This window comes from Sceloporus occidentalis, unplaced genomic scaffold (assembly GCF_023333645.1).
Source record: "Sceloporus occidentalis isolate IW3139 unplaced genomic scaffold, rSceOcc1.0.p SCAF_5, whole genome shotgun sequence".
Classification (NCBI taxonomy): Eukaryota; Metazoa; Chordata; class Lepidosauria; order Squamata; family Phrynosomatidae; genus Sceloporus; species Sceloporus occidentalis.
In genome coordinates this window covers 88,828,884-88,853,754 of record NW_028316985.1, presented here as the reverse complement: position 1 = coordinate 88,853,754, position 24,871 = coordinate 88,828,884, and the positions used below count along the sequence as shown (strand labels likewise).

Below are 24,871 nucleotides of genomic sequence, written 5' to 3'. Positions count from 1 at the left end.
TCAGGACTGTCCCTACCAAATTGGGACAGCTAGAAGGTATGGTGCACAAAGTAAGCGAGGAAGCATAGCTTCCTCCTCAAATTCCTGCAACCTGAAGTCATACGTCACACTACTCTGCAAGTATTATAAACTTAGCTCTAAATTTTGAAAAAGCTGAAATTTAGGTTATAATTTAAGTATCATACTTGAAAGTTCAAAACAGCTGCTTCCAACTTCTTTTCCACATGCTTTTCTGTTTCCAAGGACACTCAGAAAACTTGTCCAGCTCACCTTAGAACATGACAAACTCTTCTGAAATGGAGGGGTAGTATTATCTGCCTCCAATGTGCTGTTGAGAGGGAAGGGAAGGAGAAACCCACTTGGCAATCTATGTCTCCCTTATCTGAAATCCTTGGGACCAGAGATGTTTGGGATTTTGGATTTTTTTGGATTTTGGAATATTTGCATATACATAATGAGATATCATGAAGATGGGACCAAGGTCTAAACATGAAATTCATTTATGTTTCATATATACCTTATACATGCAGCTTGAATGCAATCTGATAAAATAATTTTAATAATTTTCTACATGAAAGACAGTTTGTGTACACTGAAACATCAAAGTGCAAAAGTATCACTATCTTAGCCAAACATGGGGAAAAATGATTTATTGAATATTTTAAATTTGGAATTCCAGATAAGGGAGATGCAACATTTTTATGGCAGAGTATTATAAAAATGACAAAAAAAAAAAAAAAAGGGGGGGGGGGGGAGACATGCTAAGAACAAGACTAAGGTATAAAATATCCTCCCTTTCAATCAGTTAGGAATGCCAACATTTGTACAGAACAAGAATAAAAAGACAACCTTTGCAATCAAAAATATTTACTTACCATGCTGTCCCTGTACACATCAAACACAACTGGAAAGGAAAAAAAAGACAATTGAAAGCAGCTCTGATAGCCATTAGGGCTGAAGGGCAGGGTATAAACACCATAAATAAATAAATAATATAGATAGGGGTGGGGAATGAGGTTAAAAGTTCTTTTGTGTTGCGAGAACAAATTAAAATCTTCAAAATGAAACTGAAGGTGCAGCTTTCTTTGGTGAGGAAAAGTTTAATGAGATGCCTTGGAAAAAGTAGGAGACAAGCACAGTGGCATCACCAGGCTTGGTGGCACCCAGTGCGGGGGGCTGTTGAGATGGGGCAGTGGCAATGGCTTGTCCTGCACTCCTTGCTGCTCACCCCTTATGGCATCGTTGCTGGCATGGCTCCCTCCCCAGGGAGGGAACTGGGCAGCAGTGAAGCCATGAGAGGCACACTCATCCATGTGCCACAGTGGGAGAAAAACTCCATCAGGGTGTCACTCATCCTGTGGGGTGTCACCTGGTGTGGTCCTCACCCCATTGCCCAGTGATGACAGGGCGTGCATGTTGTGGTCATTGTTGTGTGCCTTCTAGTCATTTCTGACATATGATGACCCTAGTGTGAACTTACCATGGGGTTTTCATGGCAAGATTTGTTCAGAGGTGGTTTGCCATTGCCATCCTCTGAGGCTAAGAGTCTGTGACTTTCCCAAGGTCAGAGTGGATTTCATGGTTAAGCTGGGAATCGAACCCTGGTCTCCAGAGTTGCAGTCCAACATTCAAACCACTATACCATGCTGGCTCTTAGGAGGTGTGAATGTTATGGCCTGAATAGGGTGTAGAGGTTAGGTCTGAATAGGGGCAATCCTGTAAAAAGATCAAGTTTTCCCTTGTCCAGCATTTCCAACAGTGGTAGGTTTTTAAGAAGATAGCCACTGTTGATTTGTTCCTCAGTAGCTTATACTGCTTTGTATTCTGCTTTGGTACAGTGAGATACAATTTTGTCTGTTTCATGAAGAATAGGTGTACTACACTTGATTAAATCTTTTTTGATCTCACCGAAAGCAGTTGAGCCAAGTTCAACCCCTCTTCTCTAATATCATCCATGGCATTACAGCTATCTGGAAGCTGTTTTTTCCCCTGACTATTTTTCAGGTGGTCTAATAACCTTGGGTGTTTTACAGGTCAATCGAGGCAAAGAACAAATTTATGATGTAACCCTAAATATTTTAGACACATTTGCAAAATAATTCACATCATCTACAATGTGAAAGAAAAGATCATTGCTACTGTGAACACTCTGACATGCAGATCAAAGATGGCATATGTCATTTTCTCAATCATTATGAGGGAAAACTATCTTTTCCATTCCTTCCCTAGGCACAGCAAGGTTAGCAGCACATTTTTGCGAGTTACAATGAAATTGCTCCATTTTTATATCTGTGCATGAATATAACCACAGGAGGTGGGCAATATATTGTATGCAGGGGGGAGGGCACTGCTTCCCCAGCCATTGCTTGTCTACTGACTGCTGAAGCAGTAGCAGTGGGGGAAAAGGTAACTTTTCCTTTCAAAACAAGGTATGCTTTTCCTACCATCTTGTTTATAAACCGAACTGCACTCCTAGAAGCTTCCAGGAATGCAATTCTACTTGTAAACAGGGTATTCAAGAAGTGTGTGCTTTGTTTTAAAAGTTAAACCAAGTGGTTATGTTGTTGTTGCTACTGTTGCCACAACAGCAAATTCAGCAAGTCGGTAGCCAAGACATCCAATTAACACCACAGAAGATGTTGGTTTATGTTTTAAAAAGGCCTTACTTAAATGTGTGAAAATGATTTCCCTTGTGGTTTTTAACTTGGTTGTTTACAGCAGTTTTATTTATTCTATTGGCGCCTATGACATCTGTGCTGCTTTAAAAGTCTCCTTTAGCATTCAAAGGAGAAAATTCATATTGCTTCCCATAGAATCTGACTTCATGAAGTCTATTGATTTTAAAAAGCAATGATATAATAGCTGATTTAAATTATTGATAGACACCATGTGTTCCATCTTAGTTTTTTTATTTTACAAAACAGTACAGATTGATGCTAATGAACAAGATAAAAAATTATGCTATTCTCCACCAATCTCTGTTTTTATGGTCGAATGCAGTATCTCTGTCTCTATAGTAATGAAATAAAATGCTCTCACTTTGACAAATAACATGGACACTTCAAGAAGAGCTTCATACAGAGAAAGACAGAAGTCTTTGAAACTTCCAGGGAAACTATTCCTACTGATATAGAAGCAATACAAATTTAATTAAAAAGCAGTTTGCTTCTTCACCTATTGAGTCTTCGTGGGTAAAACCTCAGAGATATTTCTAGTCACATATATAATTCTGCACACTACCCTTTTAGTTTTGCAAGATTGCAATCCTAATTATTTTCATCAGAAAATACCCAGCAAATTTAGCAGGGAAGAAAAATAAAAAAAACTTAACTTAGAATTAATTCCTTCGTAATATTAAAAGGATACTTACAATCTTCATCAAAAAATTTATACTGTATATGTTTCTTGAAGAACTCCTGAATACATGTGCAGATCTCTTCTTTTTGTTTAGAGATGTGTTCATAGTGTTGGGTGTAGTCCCGTTGTGAAATACCTGTCAGGGAAATCATTATAAAGTAATTTATCTCCTTTACAAAGCTCTACAGAGTGATACTTGGGATTACTGCCAAAACAAGCTTGTACATTTTGTACTATGATCATTTCAGGGATGCTAGACATGACCGGAATGAATTCAGAATTATTTTACAAGGACAGTAGAAATGTTTTATTAAGACAGTAGTCCAGAGCTTGGCAACATTATTTTTGGACTATAATTCCCAGAATCCCCTGTACAACATGGCCCATAGTAATCTTTCCAAGCTCTGAGTGGCAACAATGTAGAGGCTATTTCTGTCCATCCAAGTTCCATTAAAAGTGGTCCAGAGGCATCAGTGAATATAATTGCAGCCATTCTTATCTGAGCAGATCTGCCTCCTCTGGATATAGAAACTATTAAAGTTTACCCAACAGAAATCTATGTGGCTCAAAAAAAGCTTCATCTTTCAGCAGGGTTGCAAAAATGAAATTATTTTTGTCCCATCTGTCCTCCAAAAATCTCCAACTAGTAAATTAACCTAACTGGAGACAATGGAATTGGTTAGAATAAAAGACAGTGCTATCACCAAGTGCCTTCAAGTCTTCACTGACTTATGACAGCCCTGTCATAGCTTTTTAATTGGCAAAATATATTCATAGGAGGTTTGCTGCTGTCTTCCTCTTAAGCCAAGAAAGTGTGACTTGCTCAAGATCACCAAGTGTATTTCCGTGGATGAATGGAGGTTTAAGCCCTGCCTCCTGGAGCCCCAATCCAACAATTAATCCACTACACCATAATGGTTTGGTATGACCATGTCCATATCTAAATCTAGTATATTAGTGAAAGCATCACACTAGAGGCATCGGGTAACTGACTTGTTCTTTCATATCTCCCTTCGTACAGGTGCATGGATGCAATAGCTTTCTACTCAGGGAAACAGCTAAATGCTATGGTTGTCACAAGTCCAAGCGCCACACTTTCACCAAATAATTACACAGAGGCAGTGAAGAATTATGGCTGCTACTTTTCCATGCTCACAATATAAGCTTCTGGGAGGGAAAAACACTAACATTCTGCAGCAGCTGAATGTGTCCTTTGGAAACAACTATGGATCTCCACAGACAGCCAAGTACACTCTAAATTAAAAAACTGCACTTGAGTGTCTACCAGAAAGTTTTAAAGTGAGAAATGTTTCAGACAGTGTAAACAGTTTCCCTTTTTATTCTGCACCAATAGAGGTGAAAATGTATACTGCTGAAGACTTCAAATAAGATTGTTAAAAAAGTCTCCCCCCTGCAAATAAAGTTTATTGTGGGCCCTAAGACCTAAGGAACAAAGCAAGTTGAAACTGAACATTAAAACACCTGAATAGATGTATATCAGGTCTCAGATAATGCAGTACAATTAAACATAAATCCATCAACACCATGTGATCAAAATTGATATTAAGGTTACCAAGGTATTGCTGATGTCTGTATATTTTTGTTTGCCGTATTTCACTGTGAAGATCTTAGAGCATATTATATACAGAACAGTGGTGTACAGATGAAGTGACTGTAACTAGTTAGGAACAGAAGTAGCAAATCCAAAGGGATTAAGGCCAGATCATACTACTGAATATAATTTTGCATATGAAAGCCATTGTGCGTACTGTAGAAACACATAACAGCAAGCCTTAGTAACCATTACTAACAACCTCACCTATAAGTTTGTTTTCCTTCACAAAGCATCTGAATTCTGCCCCAGGAATCAATTCACACCATTTTCGGAGTACAAGCTATTAGAACAAAAACAGAGTAAGAAAGAAGGCTGGATAACTATTAATTAGCATAAAAGCACACATTTACAATATCAGCAGTACGTACTTAAGGAATTATGGTGTTGAATAAATGGTTGCTAGAAACAAAGAAAAACCTGCTTTAGTTCATGCAATTATCTCTGCAAACCAGCCAAGTTGCAGAAATGCTCTATGGGTGATAATATCACATATTTTGTTTTTTGGTTTTTTGTCTGTGAGAAACACTTAACTAATATGCAAATCTTTTCCCAGCCTCCTTAAGAATGTTAAAATTTGCCTTGTATGGTGGTGGTGGTGGTGGTGGTGGGGATTTCTTGATATCCCATTTAATCCAGCATTGTGTTTTAATACTGGTCAACCAGGTTGTCCTAGAAGTTCACACACAAGACATGACGGTCATCATGTCGGCTACTCCCTGTCCATCAGCAACAGCAGCAGATGCCATTCAGATGGACAGCAGCAACAATATAAATGAGCAAACACTTTCCCATGATAGGCACATGCACAGAATAAGGGGAGGTGCATTCTACACTGCTAAAAACACTCACACAAACTGTTTGCAAAAAACCAACAACAACCCATACACTTTAAACGGTCCAAGCTCTACCAAAGTAATAAGATAATTGCTTCATCCGGGAGAGTTTATTCAAGACAAAGTCCAATGATGGTTAAATGGTCTTTTGTGTTTAACTAATGGAGCACTAGATATCAATAGCACTACTTGGAATAAATGAAAAGTAACATAAAAGAAGGTTTTTGGCCAGGACTCAAGAGGCTTGTTCTGCAGCCTCTTTGTATACCCCAAACTCTACTCCTGAGAGATTGGAAACCCTCTAGAGCGGGTTTCTGGATAGCCCTGAGAGCTTTAGGATGGAGAAGAAGAAGGCCTGTTGCACTAGTGGGATTCAAGTCTTTCCTCTTACCTCATATTCAAAACTGGGATCAGGGGAATCATCATTACAGTGGATAAAGCTGTAAGAGAAAACACCTACATTAATTTTCCTGCATTTGCTTATTTTTTAGGACAAGTATCATGAGCATCTAACATGAAAATCTTTCTAAGGCCATTCTGTAACATATTAACTGAGGAATGCAAGTTTAAAACAAAGAACAGTGCAGTAATTGCACAAAGCAATGGACTGGATTTAAGAGTAACCCAATTTAACATGGACTCCAATGAAATCAACGGAACTTAATTTCATGTAACATCTGGTGCAACTGTCTATGTGTTTACTCACAAGTAAACCTCATTAAATTGAATGGGATTCACTCCCAGTTAGGTATGGATAGCCTTAGCCTGGATTCAACCCAATAAGCTTGTCAGCAAATCATCAGCAACAAAAAACCATTTCACACATGCCTTCCAAAGTATACAATCGGTATCAAAGGAGAGGAAGCTGTTTATTAGACAATTGTTCAGGAAGGAGCAAAGGCACAGGAGAAGCAGAAATCCCAGCTTATCCTCTTTACACTGTTCCCTTTTAGTGAGCTTATCTTCTTAATAAGAAGCCATTGGTATTGTTAGGTTTCAATTTTCTTCTACTTCTTTCCAATTTGGCAAGTGGCAATTATTTCATTCATCAACCAGCAGGACTATAGGCAGTTCTATAACTGCTAATATTTACACATTCTCTTTCAATTCTCCTTAGCATAGTAACAGTAACTGCTGCATTAAATTCTGTTCCTTTTAAATGAAATGGCATAAGAAGAATTTAGGTACTATTTCTAAGCCTAGCAGAACTATAGCATTACTTACAATCAGTCTAGCAAGTACTAGAAAAGGACAGACTACTGAGAGTTAGAGAATGTGGCTGCACAGTAAATTCAAGGAGGAAGTGAAAAGGAAAAAATGGAATGTATAAACAACAGGAAGACCAGTGTGGCGTAGTGGTTTGAGTGTTGGACTATGACTCTGGAGACCAGGATTTGATTCTCCACTTGGCCATAAAATATTATTTTATTTTTCTATGTTATATTTTATATTGATGCTGGTCTTTGACCGTAATAAAGAATTTCATTTCATTCTCGGCTTGGCCATAGAAACCCACTAGGTGACTTCTGGCAAGTCATACATTCTCAGCCCCAGAAAACACCATGATAGGTTCATCTTAGGGTTGCTGTAAGTCAGAAACGGCTTGAAGGTACACATCACTACCCACAACAACAACATAAAGAATGGAAAGACAATTGAATCACCAAGAATACAGATGTGTAGCCCAAACATGCAGAAATAGTGTAAGGAAAGCTAAAGCTTAAATGAACTAAGGATGAAGAAAGCATCGTGAAGGAGTTTTTCAAATACATTCTAAGCAAGAGAATGACCAAGAAAACGGTGGGACCACTGCTCAGCTAGGATGGTAAAATATTAATCGATCACAATGAAAAGGCAGAATTGCTCATTACATATTTTGCTTCAGTTTCCCCCCCAAACGAGGCCTGTGTGCTTCCATGCATCAACAGAGACCTTGACAAGGAATCCAGATTACAAATCAAGATTGATAAGGAGTTTGGCAGGAATCATCTAGTTAACCTAAATGAGTTCATATCTGCAGGGCCAGATGAACTGCATCTCAGGGTATTGAAGGAATTTGCTGACTTACTTGCAGAATCACCTGCCATCATTTTTGAGAAATCTTGAGGAACTGCTGAGGTGTTAGAGGGTTGGAGACAAGTAAATATCATCCCTCTTTTCAAAACAGGCAAAAAAGATCCAGGAAATTACAGGTCAATCAGTCTGGCCCCAATATCGGGGGGAGGGGGGATTAAAACAAATTATACAGGTATCCTACAGATACCTTGATGACAATGCAGCAATCAGCAGGATCCCGCATGGGTTTCTTAAGAATAAACCCTGGAGAACTACTCTTATATCTTTTTTAAAATCAGGTCACTAATTTAGTAGAATATGGAAATGCTATGGATGTCATTTATCAGGAATTCAGCAAAGCATTTGATAAGGTCCCCCACAATATTTTCATTAGCAAATCAGTTAAATATAGAAATTTAAACATCATCAGATAGATACATAATGGTTGGAAACCCATGCTCAAAGAGTCATCATCAATTATGAGGGATTTTAATCTTTGTACGCCACTTTGATTGTCTCGACAAAAAGTGGGATAGAAGTAAAAGTTTTATTTATTTATTTATTTCTACTACTACTACTACTACATTATTTCAGACTGGAAGGAGGTCTCGAATGGAGTGCCTCAGGGTTCTATCTTAGGGTTGTTACTTTTCAACATTTTTATCAGTGACATAGTTGACAGGGCAGAGGGAATGCTTATCAACTTTGCAGATGATACAAAACTGGGAGGAGTGGCTAACACACTGGAATTTAGGCATAGAATTCAAATGGACCTTGATAAACTAGAACATTGGCTTAAATTAATAAAAAAAGATGTTCAAGAGACAAAAGCAGAATTCTATACGTATACCACAAAAACCAAATGCATAGGTATAGGAAAGGGGATACATGGCTCGGCAGTACTACCTGTGAAAAGGATCTTGGGGTTATTGTCGATCTTAAGTTGAATATGAGCTAGAAGTGTGATGTTGCAGCAAAGAAGATGAATAATATTTTAGCCTGCATTAATCAAAGCCTAGTTTCCAAACTGAAAGAAGCACAGTGGACTCGCCACATCAGCAGGCTAGCCACCAACAGACTGCAGCTCCCACAGATCACCCTGCCCCATATTAGTCAATGGCAGCAATTGCACAGAGCCATGCTGACACAGCAATGTGATGCATGTGCATACTGCAACTCAATGACTAACATGGACTTCAGCTCTCATGTTTTTTACCCATCCACAGGGAGTGGGGAAGAATGAATCCCCGTGGACTGAAAATACACACTGTAATAATCCCAATACATTCTGTGCTGGTCAGGCCTCATCTGGAGCCCTGAGTTCAGTTCTGGGTGCTTCATTTTAAGAAGGATATAGACAAGTTGGAAAAGGTTCAGAAAAGGGCAACAAGGATGGTAAGAAACATGGAGAACAAAACAGATGAGGAAAGGTTGAAGGAGTTAGGTATGCAGCTTGGTACTGTATAGAGAAGACTGAGGGGTGACATGATTGCACTCTTTAAAAACTTTAAGGTCTGTCACAGGGAGAAGGGTGCAAACTTATTCTCTACTGGCCAAGGTCTAATGGTTTTATGTTAAAGAAAAGCAGATTTCATTGAACATTAGATGGAACTTCTTGACAATAAGAACAGGTGGGGTCTCCTATTCTGCATGTCTTCAGAAAGAGGCTGGAAAGCTACCTGCTGGGGATGTTTTAGATAGAGATCCTGCACTGAGCAGGCTTGATGGCCCATTAAGTTCCTTCCAATTCCATGATTCTGTTTCTATGAATAACTTAAATCCAATTGTCAATCCAAACTAAAGTAGACCCACTGAAGTGACAGGAACTTGGTAAGTCAATATTTATGTAAGTTCCATCGATTCAGTGGTTCTTTTCTTGTTGGAACAAACAACTGTATACTGGCCACTGTACTAGCTTAGTACAGAAGATCAGTAGTGATGCAAATCATTAACTATGAGTCAGCAGTGGAGAATGTGTGGCCCTGCAGATGTTGTTGTACTTGAGTCCATAAGCCCAAGCCAGCATGGCCAAAGGTGATGGATGAGGGGAGCTTTCATTGAATCATAGAATCATGGACCTGGAAGAGGCTTCATGGACCACTGAGTCCAACCCTCTGCTCAGTGCAGGATTTCCAGCCAAAGCATCCCCAGAAGGTAGCTCTCCAGCCTCTTTTTGAAGACATTCAGAGAAGGAGACCTCCCCTTCTTTCTAGGCAATTGGTCCTATCGCTCTTACTGTCATGTTTCATATGTTAGTCCCATAAGTTAGTTCCATATGAGAAGGGCCACTAGTTCCCCATACCTGCTCTATTTGCATTTGTCTGTGAATGAAACATGAATGCTTTCCTGTAAATGTTACCATCTAAACAAGATAATTATGCTGTAATATGGAAAAGGGATCAGTTTAAGGACAATTTAAATTATTCTATATTATCATTATTATTAAATTCCTAGTATTATTCTATTAAGCAGAAGGTAACTGAGAAAGGTACTGGAATTTGTGGATTTTGATTTGTGAATAGATATAAATATACCAGCAATAGAGAACCTGTCCATTCCCCCCTCTCCCTGCTCCAGATGATGGACTATAACTCCCTTCATCCCTCACAAAATCTAGATGAAGAGTTCCAGTTTCCTATCCAGGCACAGATCAAAACCTTTATGTGCTCAGTTTCAGTGACACAGCTGTATCATATGCCTACAGACTCCCATAGGGACTGTAAAAAATATTGTGAAATTTCAAGCAGAAATAGGGAGACAAAACTCTATTTGAACTCTTTGTCATAAGGAATCCTCCAAGGAAAAGTTAAGTTTCTTTGTTTTAAAAAATGTGCTGAAGCCCTAAACAACTGGGAATACAGTATATCCATTAAGACAAAAATACTTTCTATGCCAGTTTGCCACTGCCATCTTCTGGCTAATAACAGGAGTGCAAACCAATGATACCTGGCTCATCATAAAAATTCCTTCATACAAAAACAGGCAGCAGAATGACACATCAGAGAAGAACTTTCCTCATCCACCTTCAATACAACTTCTTTAATCCATTCAGGTTTTTAATTTTGATTGCAGTTCAGGTTTTGTAAACATCTTTGTTCATGAAACCTCTGAGCCTTTTGACACAAAAGGCCCGAGAATGTTCCATTTCAACTCTTCTTCAGCACAGGAATACCAAAAAACAAAACAAAACTGGAAATACTCTTAGTTCATCTTACTCATGTGTTTGGCAGTACTACAAGCCAAAAATAAAATGGGTGTTTGAGGTGGCAAATGAGAAAGCAAGCAAATGCAGAAGCAAAGAGTTTCAACCACAAATGCATAAATCACAAAAGAGCATTACAAATGCATAAACAAAAAGATATTAAAGAATATAATAACAATGATAAATGATAATGAATAAAAATATAAAAATTCAGATCTAGGCGGTGTTTTAGGGTGCTGGAGATGCTGGAGTGAGCTATGTCTCTGCTTTGTGCCTTCTAATCTTTTCTGTTGCCCTCGGGTTTTGTGGTGCACCAGAGATCCCATAATCAGTGAAGACAGATGGAATTTCCAATCCAGCAGATTTGGTATATGTAATGGGACGAGGTACTACCTTATGGTTCACTTCAGGCAGCAAAATGTTTTGTTCTAGCACTTAAACAGGATCCTAATCTGAGGAGAAGACGACCATTTCTCCACAGAAGATATATCAGTGCCTTTATTTCCACCAGTATAATTGAGAAGGAAACCTTTGCAAATTGCAGTACAAACAGTCACTCTTCAATTCAACTATCCCACATATAAATAAGCTGCTCTATATATCAATGTCCTTTTTAAAGGTGCCTAAATATAATGTTTGGAACAAACAAACAAATAATGGATTGTATGTACAGCTCTGTGTAAATTTACAGCGCTTTATAAATAAAAGTTGATGATGATGATGATAATAATAATAATAATAACTACCACCTCTGTGGAAGATCACTGAATGCTGCCTTATCAGCGGCTTGAGGGTGTGGTGTTTAGATGCCACATACCCCCAGAACGTCTTGAAGCCACCCAGCTGCCCAGATGTGGGTGGCTTCATGACACTCTGGTGGCATGGTGTTTACATGCCACTGGAGCATCCTGAAGCCACCAAGGGGCTGTAGCAGGACAGGAAAAGTCAGCTTTTGCCATCCAAAAAAGGAGTGGATCTTTGTCGTTCCTTTTTCAGGCGGCTTCAAGGCAGATTGGGGCTGCAGTGTGTGGTTGCTGCCACCCCTTCTGTCTGTCTATTTCATCCCTTAGATGAATATATCCTGCCAGGTTTTCAAAGAAACTCCAAGGTAAGGCCTCATGTTGTTGTTAACTGCTGTTGACTATGACTTATGGTGATCCTGTGAATTAGAGACCTCCAAATCCCTCTGTCTTTCACTGCCCTCCTCAGCTCTTGTAGATTCATGGACATGGTTTCTCTGATTCAACCTATTCATCTGGAATGTAGTCTTCCTTTTTTCTCATTGCCCTCAATTCTACCAAGCATTATTGCATTTCTAGTGAGTCCTTTCTTCTCATTATATGTCCAAAGTATGACAGTCTCAGTTGGCTTCTAAGGAGAATTCAGGTTTGATTTGTGTGGAATTCATTGATTTGTCTTTTTAGCAGTCCGTGGTATCTGTAGAACTCTTCTCCAGCACCTTCAGCTTTTTCCACTGTCCAGCTCACACCAATACACAGAAATGGGAAATAGGATGGCATGTACAATCGTAACTTTAATACTCAGTGATATATCTTTATACTTGAGGATCTTGTCTAGTTCTTTCATAGATGCCCTTCCAAGTCCTAGTCTTCATCTGATTTCTTGATTGCAGTTTCTATTCTGATTAATGACTGAGCTGAGGTATGAAAAATCTTAAATTATTTCAATGTCTTCATTGTCTACTTTAAAAATTATATAAATTGTCTGTGGTCCATACTTTTGTTTTTCTTAATATTTAGTCGTAAACCCATCTTTGCACTTTCTTCATTGACTTTCTTCAGTAATTGTTCCAAGTCTTTGCTACTTTCTGCTAGTACTATGGTGTCATCTGTGTATTTTAAATTGTTGCTGCTCCTTCCTCAGATTTTCACACATACTTCCTCCAAGTCTAATCCTGCTTTATGTATACTTTTAGCATACAAGTTAAACAATTATGGTGATAAAAAAACCAGCCTTTTCTGACCTATTTGCCAACTGGGAAATATTTAGTCTCTCTGTATTCTGCCCTGACGGGAGCCTCTTGTCCCGAGTAGTTAACCACAAAACTAAAAGCAGTTCAGGTAAGGAATGTATGTTTGTAGTTTGACCTCCTGACATAGATACAAATGTATCAGTAAAAATCAAGTAATTGAATCAAAACAGTAGATTAGGTATCTCGAAGATCAGTGTGTGTGGGGTGTGCATGTGTGTGCATACATGCACGCATGCCTTCATGTCACCTGTTGACTTATGGTGACTCCATGAATTTCGTAGAGTTTTTTTAGGGAAAGAATACTTAAGAGGTGGTTTTGCCAGTTCCTTCCTCTGAAATATAGCTTACAGCACCTGGTACTCATTGGAGGTCTCACATCCAAGTACTAACCAGAACTGACCCTGCTTAGCATCCAAGATCACACAGGACCTGGTGCTTTTAAGGCAAAATTAAGAAATAATACAATGAAGCAGACATCTGCCAGATAGGCACTATGAAACTAGGATTCTACCACTACCATGTGGGGTTTCACAGAGGCACCTGGATTATAGATATATAAAACTTGTCCTGTATGAAGGAAGTATATTCATTGCAGGATAAAGCATTATTTAGTAGGTGATAATTAAGAACTGTCTAAAGGTGAGTGACACACCATGCTAGAAGTTAAATGTGTATACAAACACTTCAGAAAAGAGAAAGGGTATACAGTTGCCTTGCTGGAAACCCAAGACTATGCTTTGTTTATCAGATCTGGTAAGAGAGGTTGCTATACTTGTATGAAAATATATTTTTGTTATGCTATGATTGTAACTTAGTATTCTAAGTATTATTTTATAGTGCAAAATAGGACATGATGGCACTGGTCCTCATCTGTTGAATTTTTTCTTGCACCTGGTATTCAGAAATACAGTCTTCCCTCTTCTTACGCGGGGAATCCGTTCCGAACCCCTCCGCATAAGGCGAATTCTGCCTATGCTCAAGCCCCATTGGAAACAATGGGGCTCGTGTGTGCGCGCCCATTCAATTGAATGGGATGCACCGCCCCTTCCACCCTGCGTGCGCCCCACAGCTTGAGCGCGTATGACGCGGGCACGCTGTATACTAAAAACATAAAAAGAGACACATTATATCAGACCAAAGTCTAATCTAATCCAGCAGTTTCCAGTGACGATATATGATATGATTGGAGGAAGACATAAGTGGAACAGCACTTCCATACATATTTTCTCCCAACAACTGATATACAAAGCCATACCACTTGTGTTACTGAAGGAAATACATATCCATCATTTTCACAGCTACTGAGAACATTATCCTATATGATTGCCCATTCCTTTTCAAAGCCATCAAAACTGCCAACTGTCGCTAGACACTGAAGTGCTACTTCTGAAAGCTCAATTTGGCTATTGTGGCCAATTTTACATCTAACTGTGGTGATTAAAACTTGCATGTTCACCATGGAGAATGAAGAGTGAGAGATGAAAACAATTCAACTGAGAGAAGAGACAAGGGAATTAAAGAAACTCAGTTTATGATTATGAGGGAACGGGGGGAAAGTGTAGAAATCGGGGAGAGGAAGAAAAAACGTACCCTGAATTGGAGGGGCGTCAGGAGGGAGAGCCTGCTATGAGGGAAAAAAGAGGACAGTAGAGACAGCTTTGGAAAGTGGGAATTGTGTGTGAAGGCATTTATCAACCAACTATTGGCTGCAGACCTCTGGTAGCTTTTAATTAAGTGACTTCTTTGAAGTTATGGTTCAGCTCTAGATAGCTCTACTGAGACAATACTGCTAAGAGAGATTAATTACCTCTAATGGCTCATTAGAGAGAGCAAAGCTGCAGAGAGATAAACAAAAGAATAAATCTAACTGGCAAAAATTCTCATTGCTCCACAAAAACAACATAAAATCCAAATTTGAAGTTCATGCAATGATCCAAGTTTTCAGAACCGGAAGGAAATCTGAAAATTGAGTAAGAAAATGCCCCACGCCAAGATGGCACCTAATTGCCCTTTCAAAATAAGATTGCCTGCTACATTTATACTTACGGTTGAGTGAAATCTCGAGTAATGAAATCTGAACTCTTGAAAAGTAGAAAGATGTCACTGAGGCATTTGCATTTCAGTGAGCTATTCAGTGCTATCCAGTAGGCATCCTAAAGCAAAAGATTACTTCAGTCAAATGACATGTTCCATACTGGCATTACAGTGCTGCTGAAAAACACTGAGATGTTGGTCTGAGCAGAATATTGGATTCGAATGGGAATCTTTCACATTAGAAGAAGCTCTTAAGCACCACTATTCATGAAATATTACCTTGCCGTTAGACAGACTGAGCTGGCTGCCAAAAGGAGAAATTTTGGGGTGTCATGAAAAGGCAGCAACCTGTTTGTTACTCAGTTTCCAACGTTGTATTTTTATTCCCTGTGACAGGAAAAAGATCTTATGGGATTCTATACCTTTTAAGCCAATGGAATTTAATAGTGTTTGACTCTACGCACCCACAATTTTTTGCTCTGTCTTAGGCAGCAAAATGTCATATAATGCCAGTTGATCTAAATATCTAATACAACCCATTTTTGCTTTTTTTTTACCCATCATGAAGAGCTAATTGACATGCAATCAGTACTTTTACAGCTATGTGCTCTTCCTGATAATTAAGGTCCATTGAAGTCAGTGGGGTCCTCAAGGAAGTGAGCATTGGACTCCAATTTCAAAGCCAAAATGTATACAGTTTCTTTACAGTTGAGGATGTAGCCAACATCATATTTGGAAACTGTACTTTGTACACGTTTTAACTCTCCCGTCAAGGACATCATTGGAGCCTCTCTTAAAAAATGGGGACTCTTGTGAGATTTACTGCTCATGTGCCAGAAGAACCTGCTTTTGAATAATATACTCCCTGAATTGGTTGAACTGTGTATATGTGAAGAGAGTGCATTTGCTGCTCTGTTTCAGGCAGAAAAAATGTATTGGCCTGGTCTTAGCAAATTGTAATTTAAAGAGAGAGACTCAGCTGACAAAGAGTAATCGGTCACTGTGGGTCAGCCATTGATCCTCCTTCCCAACCATTACAGAATGCGATGTGGTTAACAGCAAAACAGGTACTGAAATGCCTCCAACTTGTCATAAGTACCAGGGGAAGGAAGCTCCTCTCTTTCTTTTTTTAATTATTATTATTAAAATATAACAGTGATATTTTACATCAAGTTCATAGTTTACAAATATACAACCAAACTCAATACTTCCTGGAGCTAAACTAAAATCAAATTGACCTTCACTCCCATCACATCTTTTTCGTCCTCTACATATAAAGGAGAACTCCTGTCTAGCATTTTATACCTCTTTCTGGTTCTTCTGTAATTTGTTTTGGATAATCTAAACATCTTTTTACTTGGTTGAGATAGCTCTGGCAATATCTCTTTCTAAACACACTGATAACTTAAAGTCAAATGCTTAAAAATAAATTAAACATCAAAAACTAATGTATATATATCTCCCCATCTTTGATTTAATTGAAGGTTTCCAGTCTCTAATCTAATGAAGGTTTCCAGTCTCTAATAAAGGCAGATGTTATTCCCTATTTTAGTAGACAGGTCAACTTGTCCATTTTGGCCAGATCATACAACTTCAGAAGCCAATCATCAGAAGATAAGCTCCTTCTTTTCCTCTGAATGACTTGCAGTGGGACAAGAATTCCCATTCATAATTTCTCTCTGTGTGAAAATCAAATGCTGACATGATTCACTAAATCTCTAAATGAGCAATTGGTCTGTACTCCATAAACAATTTAAATAGCTACCTTGAGCCCTAATTTTGGGAGAAAGACAAGATGATGCCAACAATGACAAAGTAATTATTCTCTTTTGCTTCCCAGTTGGCTCGCAACACTGACTTTTTGCAAACTGTTTTTAGCTTATTTAGAGTTGAATTCTTACCCTTGGAGCACTCCAGTTGAGTTTAGGAAAAACACTGCCACCCAGTGAAGTGATTGCTTCTTCAACTTTAAGTGCAAACTCAGGGAATTCTGGTGCCTGTATGTATAACACAAGAGGATGTTTGCAGCAGCAAAATCTAGCATAGGCTGAATATATCTAAAAACAGTTTAACCATTGAGATTACCATACACAAACCAATATTTTTAATGACACTTGCAGTTAGTTTCAGTTAAAATTCTTCTCCCAAAAATGGATTTTCAGTTGTTGCACAAGAGTCCAGCATTTTGTTTTAGAATACACAAAGTTATGATCACAATTAAATCCAGTTATTCATGCAACATAATAAGTGAATAATTATAACTTTAACAATAGTACAGGTTGAGTATCCCTTATCCAGAATTCAGAAATCCGAAGTACCCCATTTGAGAGTAAAGAAAAAAGACTCACTTTCAATTAACTTGGATAAACTTGTTAAAATGTTTTGAAGGCAATAGTATTAAATATGTTTAATAAGGTTGCACACACACTGCATTGTCGATTTCATATTTATTTTTAAATGAATTACTCTGACCAGCCATGGTCTTTTCTGGGAACAAGTTGGCCTAACATCCAATGTATAACTTAACAAAAAGGTCATTCTGTTGTAGTTCTATTATAGTGAGATAAAACCTAGTACTAATTGTAAATAAACAAAGCTCTTCAGTCCATATCTCTTCTCCAAAGTTCAGCTTTATCTGATGATTACAATTGCTGAAAATGAAAAATGTAAATAAAAAGAACCTTACCATAAGTGTTGTAGTGTCCTCATCATCAGACCACTGAAGAAGAAGAAAATAAATAAATAAGGTTTTTCCCCCTCTAAAAAGTAGTTCTAACAAGTTTCTGCAAGAGGGCAGTTCAAGAGATGTTTGCACAGTTCTTTCTCATTACAGGATAAAATTGGGTTGGGAGAGAAGGGTACTTTCTCCAGTCTACTTGGTCAATGCTCTCAACTATTATTTTTGTGATAACCTTAGACACAGAGAGTCTGCCTCCCTTCCTAATTAAAAAGGAAGGAATGCAAAATAAGGAGGTGCCCCTGAATCACAAGACACAGGATTGTTACTGCTTGGAAAATGCTCGTTCCTGAAATAAAATGAGAGCGTGCTATAAAAGGTCAAATGAGATATGCAAGCTTTATAAATCCAGCTGCCGGAAAGGCTGGAAATAAGTTGAATCAATAAGCGCAAAGGGGAAAATTGACTTTTCATAATCAGCTGACGTCCGGAAGAAAATCCTTCCTTCAATTAGCATTCTCCCACATACTCATCTGATGTTACATGCATTCTTTAAAAACTTACATATTAAATACAAAGACCCATTTACAGTTAATTCTGCTTTGACTTTCAGGCAACAGTTCATAATGTGCACTGCCCCTTCTGGCATTGCAGATTCTCTATGTAAGGGAAAACAGTCTTCACATTCAGTGTCAAAAGAAACACTTCCCAGACCAAAAACAATTGTTTCATGTCTAGGCCACAGGGGGATGAAAGGCCCTCCCTTCCATCATGGCTGCTACTAACCTGGCCTCAGAGGGAGAGAAGAAGCAAGCATAGTTCAACCATGCCTCGCCCCAGAGACAGATGAAAGCCTTCCCTCCATTCCAACTGTCTGTGCCCTGGTCTTGGAGGGAGGAACTGACAGTATCTGCTGGACTTGCTCCCCTTCCCCACTGCCATTCCCTTCTCCTTTTGTGTTGTGTCTTTTTAGATTGTAAACCTAAGTGCTGGGAACTGTCAAATTAACACTCTCTAAACCAATCTGAGGGCCTCTTAATAAATAAAAAAATTAAAAACCTACCATAGGGACAGGTAAGGCCACAAAAAAGTTTAAGATCAGATATGATTTTTAGCAGGAAGTCCCTGACATGGGCAAAAAGAACAAAGAAATGTCCCTCATCAACTCTTCTAACTGGAGCATTCTCATTCACTGCTATGGCTGGTTCTAAAGGATGTTCTCCCCTCCATCCCTAATGACATGGGTTCAAAGAGACAGGCAGGTTTCTGAACCAGCACACATGCAGACACATGAGAAAGAAGCAAAATCGGAGTGCATGGCACAGTCTATGGGGAAAATGTGTTCAGCAACTATCCTATAGCCCTCTGTGGGTAGGAATATCAGGTTCTGACCCACAGCCTCCTCTGTGATAGAAAGAATTCTGTGTAGACTGACCACAAGCAAAGGCATAGAAGAGGACCACATGAAGAACAGGTTCAAGAGGAGAGTAGTACCCTATCTTCCAACTCAGCAGCAAAGTGAATGATACAAATTTGAAGCTTCCAGGATGCAAGCTGTTAACTTTACCTATCACAGTTTGTACAGACCTGGATTTCCTCTGTTTCATCTTCATCATTGTGTTCTTGAGAATATGTTGGAGGATCTTCCCTAGAACAAAAGCAGGGAAATTGAACTCGTTAGACCTAAAATCACAAGGGCCTAAATTAACATTGAAAAGCAAAGTTTGAGAATATTTTATTTCTGTATAGTACACCTGTTAACATGGAAAAAAGAGCTGTAATAATGGTCAACTTAAGCAACCATCTATACATATAAGTTCCTACATTAGAACATACTGACTTCACAATTAAAAGTTATTTTCCTTTACCCACAATTATGATGATTTATGTTTTTGCCACCAAAGTCTTCTAATGGATCTACTCATGCCATTTCCTACTGTCCATGCAAGACAAAGGTGTGAATTCAATCACTTGATATGTATGGAAATGAGAAGTGGCTGAAATCTTGAAAATATGAGCAGAAAGGAAGATGATACCCCTGCTGACCTGTCTGAATTTCCCCCCATAATGTATTATGATCCTTGATTTGCAATCATAAAAAAAGCTCTGAGAACCCTGATTGTTGCTACTATGCAATAAACAAAATTAGAAGAGGACCCTGTTTTTAAAACTGTGGTCACATCTGTGATTTCTATGGGCAATTCTGTCAGCCATACCTAGCACAGAAAACAAAAGAAAAAAGATAGAAGCTGCCACTTTTCTATAATGTCAGAGAAAGCCCAGAGAAATTTATTTCTCAGAGAAAATATTTCTCTTTAAGATACATGTAAATCTTTAAACTTTATATATTCTTTATATATTCTTACCTGCCTGAAACTACCAAAGTCCCATCATCAAGCAAATAGTCTTTTACATTGTCTGGCAGCGGAATGATGATACTGAATGGGAGGAAAAGGGCAAGACATGTAAACTTGAAGACACAGAAAAACTACCATTCCATGCAGAGATTTCTTGTTAGCGTGATTCAGTAATGTTAATTATACCAGTTTAACATAAAGGTTTTCCTTAAAGGAAAAATCTTCTTTTGATCCAAGCAGGAACACAAATTTTGTAAGCCATGAAAAAGTCTTCTAGTCAATGGTCTTCAGACCTGAAGTAGAATTTCCCTCTTTTTAAATATCAGTATTTAAATGACAACTCAAATTTAAACTAGATTTCATAGTCTTATGACCTTTGAATTTTATCATTATGATGATTACTATTATTATCTTTATTTATATTTCACCTTTTGCGCCAGACTTGGCAGCTTACTGCAAATAAAAACATACACAAATCAACATCAAACCTATATTAAACTATTAACTATATTAAAACATTGACTCTAAAAAGATTTTAAAAGTTATATAATACAATTTTAAACAATCCAGCATTTAGAGCCTTTAGTTAAAAGCCTTACATTCTAAAATCCTGTCTGAATTATTTATTTATTTATTTATTTGCTTACTGACAAAAAGACAGTCCGGGGGGTGGGGTGGGGGGTGGGATTTAGCCTCCCTAGGAAGGGACTTCCAAAGTATAGGGCAACCACTGAGAAGAGTATCTCTTGTGTTCCCAATCTCTGTACCTGTGAAAGTAGTGAACTGAGAGAAAGGCTTCCCTGTGGATCTCAAGGCCCAGATACGTTCATACTGGAAAATACTGTCTGTCAAATAATTCCTGAAAAGCTATGATGGGTTTTTCGGGGTTATTGCCTTCATATTATTTCCAGATCAAAAGGTTTGCTATTAAGAGGTACATTAAAGTATATTTATTGTCCAGATGAGCAGGCTTTAGCTTCTCTATATTTGCAGAAACAAACAGCGAACTCTACAAGAGCAGAAATAAGGTAATGAACAGCAGCAGACCTTTTAGCTGCAGGAGGACACTCTTCACTGCCTTTTAGTGACTGGTGGAGAGCAAGAGACATCGGGAAAGCATCTGTCTATATCCCTAAAGCCAGAGGAAGAACAAGGACATCATATGCAGAGATCAATGGGGATTGAGACTCTAGTAACCTGGCTTTCCATCAGTCATTAAATGGCAATGTGGTGGAGAGGGCTCTAAGAGGTAAAAGGTGGTTTTTGAGGCAAGGGTGAGAAGAGAAACATAGCATAGCCTTTACCATCTGAGATCATCCAACCTCAGAGGGGGGGGAAAGGCCAGCCAGCTCTATCAGGCCTGGCCTAAAATAAGATGAGCCCTCTGCCATCTGACATCATCCGGCCTCAGAGGGAGAAAGGCCAGCTAACTTCATCAGGCCTGGCCTAAAGTAAGAAGAACCCTCCCTCCAGTCCATCTGCTGGGAGAGAAGAACCGTTGGACTTACTCCCCTTCCTCTACCATTATCTTCTCCTTTTCTATCATGTCTTTTTAAATTATAAGCCTGAAGGCAGGGAAATGCCTAATTAACTATCTGTAAACTGCTCTGAAAGCCTTTCTGGCTGAAGAACAGGGTATAAATACAGTAAACAAACAAACAAACAGTCCTGCATGCCGACTTTTATGTTATGTCTCCATCGTGCAGGATCTCAGCCTTCATTTATCTATGTTGAAGTGCACAAAAATGTTATTAACATTACATTCTTGAAAACTTGAATTGATCAATATATTCTTCCATTAAAAAATACATACATAATAATTACTATAACATTTTAATTACTATAACATTCTTTGTGTCTTGACGTTGTATGCTCATTTTCCAATGGGGAAGAAATACAAAATGTAAATATGTTAGCAGACACGAATATAACAGAAAGCAGCCTAATCAACCGTTACTATATTTGTGGAAACCTCAGATAGATGTCTTCTCCACCACCCAGAAACTGATGTTAAGCACTGCATATTTTTTGTTTTTTAAAATATTATTCACAGATGTTAAGGTTCGATGGCTAGATGGAGGATCAAGGCAAAGCAAAAACAAGTACTTCACATTCTTTCTTTCCAAATGCTACAGTGCAAGAAAAACTGCCTCAGTGGATTCTCTCTCACCTTCCAATGGTTTGACTCTTGAAATGAGGGTACCAGGAAGAGAACTGACATTTCAGCACTTGCTCCTTCTTCATTCCTTGTTATTTCCACACTCTTTGCTGTATGCAGGGAAAGATGCCAGATCTGAATGGGGAAAACATAAGTTCCCAAAGTTAATGAAATGCTCTTGAAGAAACAAGGAAAGCAATAGCAAGAGGATGAGTGAAAACTCAGAATGGCAGGCACATCATTGAACATCAGAACATCACTCATTGTGACAGAGCCCCAGGACCTGCTGAATCAGTGGGAAACTTAATACATTCTCAGGACAAGAGGCTACTGTCAAACAGAACATGGAGAAACATAATGGTTCCCAGTTGGCAAAAGGATCAGGCATTCTGTCACCTTATTTCTTCAACTTGTATGCAGAACATATAGTAAGAAGTGCAGATCTAGACACAGAGGGAGGAGTGAAGATAGGAGGAAGGAACATCAACAATTTAAGATATGCAGACGAGAGCATACTACCAGCAGTAAACATCACAGACTTGGAAAAATTACAAAGGTAAGTCAAGGAAGAAAGTGCCAAGGAAGACCTAATGTTAAACTTCAAGAAAATAAAAATAATTATCACAGAGGATTTAAATAAATTCAGCCTATATAAAGAGGAAATTGAAATAGTTAAAGATTTCCCATGCAAACACTGATCAGAACAGACTGCAGTCAAGAAGTCATAAGAACACTATGGACTTTATCACATAGAGTCAAATTGGAGGGAAACTGGTTAAATCCCATGCAGAAATGGGATTTTAAATTCCACTTTTGCAGGTTGTTTTTCAGATGATGTTTGTGTCAATGAGAAATAACACGACATTAATCCAAACGCAAAGTTGACAAAACACTTCTTTTTACTTTCGGGAAGTTCCTGAAAGTAAAAAGGGACAGGTTTTGTCGAGTTTGCATTCGGATTAATGTTGTGTTATTTCTCACTGATGCAAACATCGTCTGAAAAACTACCCACTTTTGCCGGTTATTTCTAATTTCTGTTTGGGTTAAGCCTGAACGTCGTGTGAAAAACCTGCTTTTGTGGGGTTTTTCCACTATAAACGAAGTTTCTGCATGGGATCTGTCTCATGTGATAAACTCCTTGGGAAGGGCAGCTATGAAAAAGCTAGACAAAATCCTAAAGTGTAAAGATATCCAACCAAGCACAAGATTTATAATTGCCCAAGCCATAGTATTTCCTATTACCAACTCTATGATTCTATGAATGGATGTGAGAGCTGGACAGTGAGGAAAGCAGATAGGAAGAAGATCAACTACTGGAAGCCAAGGCTTTGGCCCCATCATGAGAAGGCATGGGTTCGCTAGAAAAGACACGAATGCGAGGAGAGGTAGAAGGCAGAAGAAGGAGAGGAAGAGAGTGGGACGGATGGATGCACTCAAGTCAAGGAGAGGTCTTGTAACACCTTTGAGACTCTCTGAAAGAAAGACGTTGGAAGCGTGAGCTTTCATAGACTTCAGACTACACTAGTCCTCCATATTCACTAGGGTTCCCGTGAATGTGGAAATACCTCAGATAACAAACACCCTGTTTTTAGCTGAGAGAGAGGAGGCATCTCTAGGCCTCTCTAGGTCCCCAGTGCAACAGACACTGGCCATAGCACTGCACTGGAGGAGCTACAAAGGTCTCTAGGTCTTTCAGGGCAACTTTTAATAATAATAATAATAATAATAATAATAATAATTAGTATTTATTTATATGCCGCCCAATCACTGGGAATCCGGGCGGCTTACTACAGAGGGGATAATAGATGGTTAAAGTTGACCATAGAGTTGTGCCGGAGGACCTAGATATTTCTATAGAGAACGTATTAATCAAATCCGCGAATAATCAAATCCACAAATATCAATATGGAAGGATGAGTGTCCTTCCTCAGATGCATTAGACTGAAGTCTAGGAAAGCTGATGCTGCCAACTTCTTTCTTTCAGTCAGTCTCAAAGGTGCTACAAGATCTCTCTCTGTTCTGACTCTACAGACTGACATGGCTATATCTTTGCATTCAAGTCAAGGAGGTCAAGGGACTGGATCTGGAGGATCCATGGAGTCACCATGAGTCAAGGGCTGCATCCACACTGGAGAGATAACCCGGTTTGGCAGCGCTTTAACTCTTTCTAGCTCAAGTGCTATGGAACTCTGGGAGTTGGAGTATGTTGTGGAATCCAGAGCGGAGCCCACAACAAACGCCAACTCCCAGAATTCCATAGCACTTCACCCAAAGAGTTAAAGCGCTGCCAAACCGGGTTATCTCTCCAGTGTGGATGCAGCCCTATTGTATTCCTACCGCCACTTGAGATCCTTCTGTGTTGGGCGCAGAGCCTCCTCTCTCTGGCGTTTCTGATCCGAGGACTCTCTCTGTGTTGTTCTCTTCTGCCCGGCCTTCCCTTCTGCCTTCAACGCACTCACCCACTTCCGGACTATGGGAAGCGAACCAATGAAAACAGAGGGCGGGACGGCAGGGAGTACTCTGATTGGATAAAGGCGTTACTAGGCGTTTCTCTCGACGAACCAACAATTGGACTGGCATTCTGACGTCA

At 38.9% G+C, this 24,871-nt stretch overlaps 1 protein-coding gene across 2 annotated transcripts in view; it reads right to left on the bottom strand.

Annotated features, from left to right (window-relative positions):
• The window catches only part of LOC149312463 (translation initiation factor eIF2 assembly protein-like), a 63,121-nt gene extending 38,376 nt beyond the window's left edge, over nucleotides 1-24,745 (bottom strand). The window contains exons 1-11 of one of the 2 annotated variants that reach the window (XM_089524685.1): nucleotides 24,619-24,745; nucleotides 22,294-22,416; nucleotides 20,133-20,204; nucleotides 19,354-19,414; nucleotides 17,776-17,808; nucleotides 16,991-17,086; nucleotides 15,102-15,208; nucleotides 6,197-6,245; nucleotides 5,177-5,252; nucleotides 3,371-3,493; nucleotides 876-904 (exon numbers count right to left, since the gene is read on the bottom strand). In XM_089524685.1, the coding sequence (XP_089380811.1) occupies nucleotides 876-904; nucleotides 3,371-3,493; nucleotides 5,177-5,252; nucleotides 6,197-6,245; nucleotides 15,102-15,208; nucleotides 16,991-17,086; nucleotides 17,776-17,808; nucleotides 19,354-19,414; nucleotides 20,133-20,204; nucleotides 22,294-22,367 (720 nt within the window). In that variant the 5' untranslated portion in view covers nucleotides 22,368-22,416; nucleotides 24,619-24,745. The remainder of the gene's footprint in view (nucleotides 1-875; nucleotides 905-3,370; nucleotides 3,494-5,176; nucleotides 5,253-6,196; nucleotides 6,246-15,101; nucleotides 15,209-16,990; nucleotides 17,087-17,775; nucleotides 17,809-19,353; nucleotides 19,415-20,132; nucleotides 20,205-22,293; nucleotides 22,417-24,618) is intronic. The other variant, XM_089524684.1, reaches the window with a different exon arrangement.
• Nucleotides 24,746-24,871: the final 126 nt, after the last annotated feature.